Source organism: Nannobrachium achirus (assembly GCF_963921795.1).
Source record: "Nannobrachium achirus genome assembly, chromosome: 18".
Taxonomy (NCBI): domain Eukaryota; kingdom Metazoa; phylum Chordata; class Actinopteri; order Myctophiformes; family Myctophidae; genus Nannobrachium; species Nannobrachium achirus.
This window is the reverse complement of record NC_137825.1, coordinates 24,356,388-24,367,825: the sequence shown is the minus strand read 5'-3', so window position 1 is coordinate 24,367,825 and position 11,438 is coordinate 24,356,388. Positions and strand designations below refer to the sequence as shown.

The window sequence follows — 11,438 nt, the reverse complement described above, 5'->3', positions numbered from 1 at the left end:
ACCTTTACTAGGGAAATGACAATGGTGGTATATTTTACTATATATGACAAAGTTTACACATTGACTATAATTATTATTTGTTTAACTGGAAATGGCATGTTGCTCAAACTGTAGTAAGAACCTCATTATGTTAAGATTTAAAAAAAAAAGGTCAAGAAATGTTCAAAATGTGTCTTTATACACTAAGCAACTACTCTTGCCATCTTTTTTAATCGACAAATGTCGCTAAACTCATAATTTGACATTTCTACCTCTTTAAAAAAAACGTCAATATGGCACTGATTTATGCAAGGACATATTTATAACCTAGACCTAGACAAATCACTGATAAAAACACCTTTCTATATTGTAAATGCTTGGTAAAAAGGCTCTGTGTTATATGTGCTTTTCTTTTTATGTGCAGTCGCGTTAGCAAAATACTTGCCGTGGCCTATATAAACAAAAGGCAAACTGTAGCATTTAATCCATTTTATGTGCAGTTGCATACCAGTTCTCTGAGGTACATAATCAGTTCTGTATGGTCTTTCGCTCTTCTGCCTGAATCTGTATTGGATATCAACAATAATCGTCACTCTCGGGCGGAAACCTCGTATCTCCATATTTAAACATGTTTTTTTTTCTTTAATTAATGCCCTATTTCGCCATACAAGAGTGTCGCACAAAAGTAGTGAAACTAGCAGAGCCACAAGCTCACAGCGCATCATTGTAGAGCTTGCAGATCATCTATTTTCACTATTATTTCATTTATAAAATTTAACTAATAAAAAGGAACCACTTTGGACATACAAGGTTTCCACCCGACGTCGACCATATAGTATGTGATTAAATTAGTATCCATTGCATATCTGTATCTCTGCATTATGGCTGAACGGTGCTTTGTTTTCCAAACATTTTCCATTGGAAAGAATGTCACATTTTGAAATGGGCGTTTAGCTGGAGGAAAACAAAAACTAAAAACTAAAAAAAAAGACTTTTGATATCACCTCTAATCTCAGTTAGAAGCTGTCAATAAGTGTAAGAATACACGTTTAACATAAATAAAATAAAATAAAAAAACATCTTTAACATTCTCGTCATGTTCTCCAAAAAAAAATGCAAGAATGAACGGTCGGCGAAACAAATACATAAATACATTTACAATAGCTACAACCTTTTTAAAAAATATTACAATGTGTGCTTAAAATCCAAAGTAACACTCGCTCGGATAAAACATTTGGAATTTTTGAAATTAAAGTACAAATATACAACTGAAACTGAAATGCGAGAGACTGAAGGTTGAAACGACACTTCATGACAAAAAAAATAATTAATATACAGGACGTGAAATATACATTAATAATAATCTCACTTAAGCATTTACAATTTTTTCATATTACAGGACGGATGCAGCCTTAGCTAGTGGTAGAACAAGTGCATAGCAAAATAGAAGATCATTTTTGACAGAGTTAAGGAAACACATGAACCTGACAAATTAAAAAATAAAAATAAAACATTGAAAGAAATAAACAACATTTGTTTTAAGGCAAATCTCAATCATTTAAAATTGGCATAGTCTGAGAAAATGTCGACAAAGTCTTGTACCACCCGGTAGCAGAAGTCATATTGTTCCTGTGGGAAGATAAAGAAAAAAACTAAATTAGCACTTTATGTGCTGGTGAGCAACTTTCATTTAAATGACTAGGCCACTCTCTAGATCATTGGCTCAGATAAACAGTGTTGTATTGGTGATTTAATGTTTGGGGGAGACGCAATTTTAATAACGTCACGTGCATCTACGTTAAATTAACAGAAAAATTCGGCAAATCTTTGAATATATCTTTTTTAAAAGCGAACATTTGTAACTCAAATATTTGCTTCTGGGGGGTCCCTGGAACAACATGTTTTGAGATGGGGGGTCCGCGGCCAAATACATGTAATTTTGGGGGTCCTTGACATGAAACAGTTTGAGAACCACTGATTTAGAAGACATTTATAGAATCCGGTCAAAATACAAATCTTCACCATTTTTCAAAAATAGCAGATCTACAAGCTTGTAGATCTGCTATTTTTCAATAGTTAAAGTTGCGTTCCCGGCCATAATGGCTTAAAGGCACCCACTTTGAGGAGCCCTGCTCTAGATGTATAATAACTCTGCTTATTGTAAGTCGCTTTGGAGTAAAAGCGTCTGCTAAATGCCTAAACTGTAAACTGTCTATGAGTGACACCCACCACTGTCTGGACCATGTGAGGCCTCTGCATGCGTAAACTCTTCACGGTTTGGAACACGTCCAGCAGACCCTCGGCCTTGACCCGCTCCAGGATGTTGCTCAGTGCAATGAACGTACCTGTTCGCCCCGCACCAGCACTGCAATGCACACACAGGACGGAACAATCAGATAAATGTACAGCAGGGTTTCTTCAACAGGGGGTCCTCAGAGTTACTAAAGGGGGTCCTCCAAATCTTTGAGTGATAGAAACCTTTTCTTCTTTTTTATATCAACCACTTAAATCCTAGCGTCCTGGCTAAGAACTTTAGCCAAAATATTTTCGGCAAAGATCTTTGGTAAAAAGAGCAGACTAAGTACAGAGTGAAAAGTCAGGTTTATTATGTATTGACGGTTCAAGTGGTTAAATATCTGAAAACACAAATTTACATGAATCCAAAATACACTGACGATTGTGCTGTCAAACAATGAAGCTATATGGAATCTATGATAAGGTAGTGGGGGTCCCTGCTTCATCTCTCTCTCAACTAAGGGGTCCTTGGCCTGAAAACGTTGAAGACCCCTGATGTACAGTATATGTACTGCATGTATGCCTTGCACCAGCACTGCAATGCACACAGGACAATAGCAATTATATAAATGCATAATGTATGTATGTACAGTAACACCTGGATTCCACCAGCACTGCAATGCACACACAGGACAGAGCAATTGTATAAATGCATAATGTATGTAACACCTTGCACCAGCACTGCAATGCACACAAAACATATGTTTGGGGACTCAAGAGCCGAGCCGCAGCAGCGACTTTTACTTTATGCTTTCGATCTCAGCAGTGGTGGAAAAGGTATTCACATTTCTTACTGTGCAAGTGTAAAAGTATCAATACTGCAATGTAGACATATGCTGCAATGCTGTTACAAGTAAAAGTCTGTAATTCGCAGATTTACTTGGCATCAAAATGAACTTAAATTGCACAGAATGTCCCATTTTACCAGTTTTATAAAATGGATAACAATCTATCATATGGCCAAAATGTATATAGGGACAAAGTGGTTAATGTATGTTTTGTAATAATAATCAATCAAAATCAACAACTATTAACTAGATTTCAATTCATTGTAGTGGAGTATAAAGTACAATATTTCCCTCCGAGAGAGGAGAAGTACTGAAAATTGGAAATACACGAGTAAAGAAAAAGAAAAAACTCAAAACTGTACTTAAGGACAGTAGTTCTCAGAGAACTTTGTTCGCTTTGGCAAAGCCCTGCCGAAAGCCGGAAAGAAAGAAATGTGCTTGGGAGTGCTCTAGCTGCTGTCAGCTTTGGACAGGGAGGGGGTGTTATTAGAGTTACCTGCAGTGGACGACGATGGGATGGTTTCCTGACTGTTGCTGCTGTCTCTGCACCGAGGCAATGATGTCAATCATACCTTTCCCCTCGGCGGGGATGCCGATCTCTGGCCAGCCGTGGAAGTGGAAGTGCCTGATCAGCCTCGTCTGCTTCTCCTTATGGTGGAGCCAAACACCCAGGGAAGAAGAGATGAGAACATATGGGGCTCTCAACCACATTACAAGCTCACAACTTGGCACATTGTGGCATGTTTGAGCTATTTCTGAACATTAATATATATATATAATATGGCGGGCAGAAACCTCCTGCTGATGTGCCGTTTCAACTCTTCAGTATTTACTGCTCTTTCCCTGAACATTTCCTGCAAATGCATTTTTTCCACAGCTTTCTTTCCCTGTTTTGCCTTTCAAAGGTTTATGGAAAATGGAGCATATCTTTGCAGAAAATCTTTGCTCGCAAATGGCAAGAAACCACTCCATTCCCTTTGAAAAGCAGGACGTGTGAAGCTTTGAAATGGCACATCTGTATCTTCATATTCCAACTTTTTGTGTTTTTTACGTAAATGAACGAAAGCGTCACACGAAAGCATCAAAAGTAGAAGATCTACGAGCTTGTGGATCTGCTACCTTTGCTGGTTTTCAGGAGCTTGTATTGTAAATCTAAATGGCAGAGTAGAAGAGAAGCTTTAATTAATAAGGTGCTGTACAGCAATGGTTCCCAAACCTTTTAGCTCAAGACCCATTAGAGAAATGTGATGTTTGTCTGGGACCCAAACTAGTGAAAATAGCAGATCTACCAGCTCACTGTGAACTGTACAGTATGTGGTTATATAAACATCTACTACTGGGAAGCCAGAAGGTACAGTGCCAGTGGGAGACCCAATGAAACAGCTGCACACTCTAATTCCATATCCTTTCCTTCCAAAACTCCAAGCCAGGTTTATACACAGCCAATTACTGTAACTTAAAGAGCCTAGTTCGCACCTTTGGTGGGCAATGTTTTAGAAACTATATAATATAAAGTGGGTTTAGAGTCCCAGGTTTCAGAATGCAGAATTTGAGGGTATAAACAGAAATTCTCTCACAAAATAAGCATGATAAGCATATCGTCATTGTCGGATGGAAACCTCAAATGTCCAAAACTGATACTTTTCAAATTTGGAGATGGCTGACATCACTGATACCGCCGCCATGGTAACAGCCGCATGCTGAAACAGTGCCCAAATTTGGAGATGACTGACATCACTAATAAGTCTGGGCTCTCCAACATTACTTCTGAGACTCCTATATTCAATCCCTCATATACTGTGCACACCCCATAACCCAACACTGCACATAATTCGGAGCACATACCAGTAAGTTCGAACAGGCAAGGAATAGTGTGTGATTATAGAGATAAGAGGTTTTCGGCCAGACAACAACGATATCTGGCACTTTTCAAAAGACAGGGAAAGCTGCACTGTACTGAAGTTCTAGCCTGACTTGGAGGAGTTCGCGGCTAAGTTCATCTGCTTACCGGGCCAAAAGTGAGTACCAAGTCGCGAAGACTGAAGGTGTCACAGTCTGTGACACCTTTCATCTCTACTGTGTAGTCTCCATAGGTGACTGAGTCCTCCGAGGGCCAGTACTGGAAACACTTGTCCTGCAAAGACACAACACAACAATGGAATACTGTTATAGACACTTCATGAAGACCATAGAATACACAATATACTGTATAAAATATGTATAGACTGTCTACTACAGAGACTGCTGATCCCAGCAGGATTATCAGTCTCTTTCATTTTCTGCATTTTTATTTTGGCTTACGAGACCAATAAAGCAGTATAAAACTGAGTGTTGGTGACATACATGTACTCCCCCAGGTTATAGTAACATTGAGGACTTTACAGTGTATAGTCTTAACAGTGTTTATTTGCTTCCGAAATATGCCTTATAACTAACTAACTAACTAACTAACTAACTGTTTTGTGTTCGGATATCATATGAGAAGTATTAAGTGGTGAGATATGATACATTTAAAGGAGTGGTTCTGAATCATACTGTGTACTATAGCATAATGTTTTTGCAGTGCAGTCATTTTTAGCCATCTCATTTTAGCATATCGTCACTGTCAAGACAGAAACCTCGTACCTCCAAGTTTCAAATTTGTACCTTTCTTTGCAAAGTAAAACCCTGCTTCATCACAAAAGACTGTGAAGCGTTGTGTGCTTGAAGATCAGCTATTTTCAATATTTTAAATCATTTTTAAAATGATAAATACAAAACGAACAGTTTGGAGGTTTCAACCCGACAACAACGATATGGTTCTTGAAATGCTTCTCTGTGCCAGAGCTGATAGAAGGAGGTACTGAAGGGTTTCATGAGCAGCTCACCTGCTCCCTCTCCTGGAGCTCAGTGAGCATGACAATGGAGTGACACTTCCACTCCCACACCATCCTCCAGAAGTCGTCCACCGTGTGAGACAGAGGGCCCTGGGTGGCAATGAAGTAGTCCTTTTGTCTGTAGCCCTGTAATACCAGCAACACACACATAAATATAAACACCACAATGAACGCACATTATATAGTTAACTAAAACTGAAATAAAAACTAATTTCTAAAAACAAAAAAGTTATTAGGTAAAAGCATCTTTGTTTTAGTTTTTCCACCATCATGATAAACTGACACTAAACTAAAAACTGAAATCAAACACCAAACCAGAAAAAATAATTTAAAACTAAAAAATAAAAATGATATACATATTTCAAGTACAATAATGTGAATTATTTCATCACAAAAGCCAGAAGAATCCATTTAGTCAGTGAATCTCAACTCCAGTCGTGGCTTCATCATGGTCTCAGTTAACTGAAGTTATCAATTTAATCAATTATAAAAAAAAAATGAAATCGCTAATTTAATAATAAAATAATCAATTAATAATCCATTCATTTTTGGGCATGTAGTTATAGGCAAAATAGGTAAAAAATAGTGAAAATAGACGATTGGATATTTTTGCATGACACCGTTATGGGAAGAAGTACAAAATAACATTTGTGGTTAATCGATTTGTTGATATATAAAACAATTACAAAATATATATATATTTTAAAAACATGCTTCTCAAAAAAGTAATTGATAGAAAATAATCACTAAGAAAAATAATCACTAAGAAAATAATCTCTGCGCTTGGTGGCATGGCCCGGAGCTGGGAGCCATGGTGGGAGCCATGGTGGCAGGGTTATATTACAGTATAATGAAGTCCTTACATCTATGAAGGAGGCATTGACGTAGTCCGTGAACTCCTGTCCTCTCCTCATGGACAGAATGACTCTGTTGAAATCATCTGGAACACAGGAGAGCACAGGAGGACAACCCCTCAGAACAGAGCAAGTGGACCACAACTATTCACACAAAGTATCACATACTGTACATTATACAACAGGTAGTCGGGCTCTCAATGGAAAACAGGCCCTCCAACCGTGCAGGTAATGAGCACTACTGCACAGTCTCATCAAATAAAGAAATCAGCTGTGTTTGTCACGAAAGAGAGCAAGCGCTATGCACTATGCTAGGCGTCTAGGCTAGCGGTTTTCATGTGAAGTTCAGGGACGTAGTAGCTAAATGAGGCATTACAAAATTACAAATTCCTATCGTATATCTTAAAGGAGCTATAGTCAACTTTGTCATTGTAGGGCCGACACTTTGTTTACATCCTAGTCTATAGACTAGAATGTAAACAAAGTGTCAGTCTGACAATGGCCAAAATGATTATTTTATCATTATTTTACGCTTTTTGTGGTCATTTTTGAATAGAAACACATATATGAAGCTTATTTTTTTATAAAATATTTTCTAAACATTATTTTTATTTTAGCATCCGTTTTACAAGAAAAAGTTGACTATAGCTCCTTTAATTACAATGAAATGAAGTTGACGTGTTTTTTTAAGGGCAACAGTTGTATAATCGCAATATTACACTCGAGGGTCTGCCTTATCGCGGTTATTTGTCCCTTCAGTCCTGCCTACGGAACTCGCCTGCGGCTCGTTCCTGCAGCAAGGCTGTCGGGCCAAATAACCGCGATAATGCACACCCTCTCGTGTAATATTGCTTAAGTAGAGTACAGTACTTAATCTACTGTATGTATACAGTACTTAATCTACTGTATGTATACAGCTGTACAGTACGCACGCTCGCGCGCGCGCGCACACACACACACACACACACACACACACACACACACACACACACACACACACACACACACACACACACACACACACACACACACACACACACACACACACACACACACACACACACACACACACACACACTTCAAAGCAAACTCACAGGATTATAATTGTGCCAGTTCAACCACTTTCAACCTGACATTCCTATTATGGGCATGTTGTTGTTATTTTTGTCACAAGTGGCCCAGAGGCTGTGGCTATTTGGCATCCTTGGCATGGAAATAGTTTGGGAAGCCCTGGTTTACACTGTGAGATAAGGAAAAGATCACCGCGGCTCAATGCTCTGACTTCAAGGGACATGGAATGGGATAAGATCTCCCTCTCTCTCTGTAGGTGGTTCTAAATGTGGATGGAAACCCGATACAACCTGCAGGTCCACATCTGTCATGAGTCTGAACAGGCGTACAATGGGTTCTATTCAGTGTGGATCCCTCTTGTTGCTAACAGCAGTGGTTCTCAAACCTTTTCATGTCAAAGACCCCCAAATTAACACGGAATCACGGATGCCCCATCTGAAAACATTTGTGCCAGGGAACCCATTGAAGATGATCGGCTATTTTCAAAGAGCCTACAGTATGTACAGTATGTATGGTGGTTCAACATAGCTGGGGACCCCCTGGAACCTGACCCCTGGGCGGTCCCCCGGACCTCACTTTGAGGACCGCTGACTTACATGGAATGATCTGCAGAACTCTGTTCTTCTTCATGTTGGCAGGAAGGTTCCCCGTTCGCATGTTCTCCTTCATGATTCGCATGTTTGTCAGTTTCTGAGGAGGAATGGAGCCAGTTATTTTTATAGTATATTATGTGTGATGCAGTCATCATGAAGATGTGAACGGACACCGTTTTTGTGCCTAACCTTTTGTGACGATTGTACAAATGTCTTCTAATGCAGTAGTTCTCACACTTTTATGTTTTTCAGAATTTTCAAAGTATAGCAATAGCTAGCTTGCAGCACGGCACGTGAGCTATTTTTGAATAACACAAAAGAATCTAAATTAACACGGATGCTTTCCCAGTTTTAATCTGAAGAAAAAGAAAGGGAAAGGAGCCAGCAAGTTGATAGACGTACAAATTACTGCTCATTCTTTGTTTTAATACAATTTATTTATCTTTTATTCTTTACTTTGTCATTCTCTGACACTTAGAAATCAAGCAACCGACTGCCAGAGGCGTAGGGTGGAGTCAGTACCTTGAACTCCTCCTCCAGGCCCACCCTGTCGAAGGGGGCTGAGGTGTTGTGCAGCTTGTGCAGGTGTCCTTCCAGAGACGACACGTCCAGCTCCGTGTCCCCATAGAGGTAGTATTCCAGCAGGGCCTGGTAGATGAACGAGTACTGGCTCTGCAGGGGGGCAGAGGAATGGGACCATACATTTTAACAGGGGGTCACAAGGGGGGGGGGGGGGGAAGTGGGACTGAGTTACCAGGGCCCAAGGTGAAGGGGCCTTAATTATTTTATACTTTAGCTATTGAAAAATAGCGGATATACAAGCTCACAGCGCGGCACCGAGTGCCTAAGGCAGTCGGCAGATCTACATGCTCACAACGCCTCAACTACTTCTTTGGCGGGGCGGGTCATGTAAGCACTCTCGTCATTCTATGTCCTAGGCAGATAACACGTTAATTTACTAAAAAACACAAAAAGTTAAAATACGGAGATAAGAGGTTTCTGCCCGACAGCAACAATATGGCTATAATAGGGGCTGAAGTGCACATTGTCAGTGGAATATTGGCAACACACCCACACCAGGAATGCTAGATCGCAATACTTGGGAATCTCAGGACAGATGGGATAGTTCATTAGCACCTGCATGGACCTTGGAAAAAACTGAGCTGGGTCATTATCACCGGCCGAGGGGGACAGCTGACCAACCTCAAACTAGACTAGAAGCCTTAATCCTTTTTTAGTCAGGAACACTCACGTCCAAGTAGATTTAACCATTTATTGCATAAATGGAATACAGTTAATCTTGGCATTAATGGGCTCCACGTTCGGAGATGTTCCCTGAATTTTGTGCATGCTTTTGAGCATGCTAAGCAAAATCAGGGAACGATAAGCAATGCCCCCATAGGGATACAATAGCAGAACAATAGCAATACATTGACATGTAACTTAATCAGACAATCACAAGTATTTGAGCTTAGCCGGACTGATCGTGCAAAGGTGGAGGCTGGGGTGGAGGAGGCAGCAAGCAGCGAATGATTCCGAAGCTTTCAGAAACCAAGCATAGGTAGAGAAAGCAAGCCATATTTAAAGGAGCCTTCCCTACTGATTGAGAGCTTTGATTGGAGTATGGCAGTCATGTGACGTAATGACCAGCAGATATGAGAATGAGGAATGAGAACAGAGCTGACTGACAGCTGATGACAGCTGGGCGGGACGACTCCCGTGTCCTGCATAAACTAACGTGGTCGCTTCAATTATACTTTGTCGGTGTGCGATGGCGTCGCACGCCGAAATAGCCGATCTAGTAAGTAGCTGATAGCCGATCCGCAAGCTCACAGGGTGTTGCTAGCTTGAAGGTCGGCAATTGTTTTGTCACGCAACGGCGTCAGATGACAGAGCAAAGATTAGGCATTTTTCTCAGTTGAACGGAGTGCAATCAGGACGTTTTCCATCATCTTCGAAGCGCTGACGCGGCGTCTGAGAAACGACAGAAAGCAGAGTTTAACTTGGCGCCGTCGCCGCGACTCACATCTGTCTGGATGAGCTGCGAGCGCTGCTCTCGGATCTTGGAGACGAAGCCAAACACATCAGTCTTCTGCTCCGTATGCATCATGTCTATCATGGCGTCTATGACAATGAAGGTGCCTGTCCTTCCCACGCCAGCACTGCGGAGAAGAGACACAGAACAGACACGGAGCGCACCATTAAGCATAACACCATAAATCTGAATGTGAACACTCGCAAATGTTACGCCGAGGAGAAAATCGCTAGAGAAAGGACATCTGAAGTGCATTAGCAATGTCACGACTAAATCACTCAAAATGTCCTCACGTCCGTATCCAGAGGAACAAAGAGTGTTTTTCGAATAACAAAACAAAACCCACATCAGTCGAGGGAAACCCCAGTGGAACATGTGAGAAGAGTCTAAGTAATATTCAGCAAAGAATAAAACCACTGGAATTCATGCATTAAACATGGGTCAGTGAATAATACAGCATTGTTATTCACTCCACCACTGCTCTCTATAGTCATGTGAACCTTGTTACTAATCCAAGGAACAACAGAACTGTTAATAAGAATAAAACAAATTGCATTGGCCAGAAAATCTATTTTTGGAGACTCCTCAAAAATGGCAGGGACCAGGGACCCCCAGAAGAAAAGATTTTAAGATAAAATCTTCTCTTGAGAAAAAAAAAAAAGTATATTCAAAGATTTGCAAAAAATGATATATACATATGAGCTTGTATATCTGCTATTTTTGAATAGCATATATACTATACTTTGAACTTTGAAATCTAAAATGACACAGATGCTTTCCAGGGCTTAATGGGTAACTGGTAGTCTCGTGTGGCCAGACTGTTGCCTCCGCGATTTGGTCAAATGCTCCCGGCATACAGTCTGGCAAAGCAGAATAGAAATGATGAGTGCGAGATGAAAGCGGAAGTGAAGCCCCCTCGTCACTTCCGTTTCAGTCTCACATCGCAC

General features: G+C 40.4%; 1 protein-coding gene across 3 annotated transcripts in view; it reads right to left on the bottom strand.

Annotated features, from left to right (window-relative positions):
* Positions 1 to 541: 541 nt before the first annotated feature.
* Positions 542 to 11,438, bottom strand: part of ptprea (protein tyrosine phosphatase receptor type Ea) — a 130,266-nt gene continuing 119,369 nt past the window's right edge. For all 3 annotated transcript variants that reach the window (XM_080747128.1, XM_080747126.1, XM_080747127.1), the window contains 9 exons: positions 10,483 to 10,618; positions 8,979 to 9,128; positions 8,460 to 8,553; positions 6,802 to 6,878; positions 5,930 to 6,064; positions 5,071 to 5,196; positions 3,559 to 3,710; positions 2,209 to 2,344; positions 542 to 1,608 (listed from right to left, as the gene is read on the bottom strand). In XM_080747128.1, the coding sequence (XP_080603254.1) occupies positions 1,534 to 1,608; positions 2,209 to 2,344; positions 3,559 to 3,710; positions 5,071 to 5,196; positions 5,930 to 6,064; positions 6,802 to 6,878; positions 8,460 to 8,553; positions 8,979 to 9,128; positions 10,483 to 10,618 (1,081 nt within the window). In that variant the 3' untranslated portion in view covers positions 542 to 1,533. The remainder of the gene's footprint in view (positions 1,609 to 2,208; positions 2,345 to 3,558; positions 3,711 to 5,070; positions 5,197 to 5,929; positions 6,065 to 6,801; positions 6,879 to 8,459; positions 8,554 to 8,978; positions 9,129 to 10,482; positions 10,619 to 11,438) is intronic.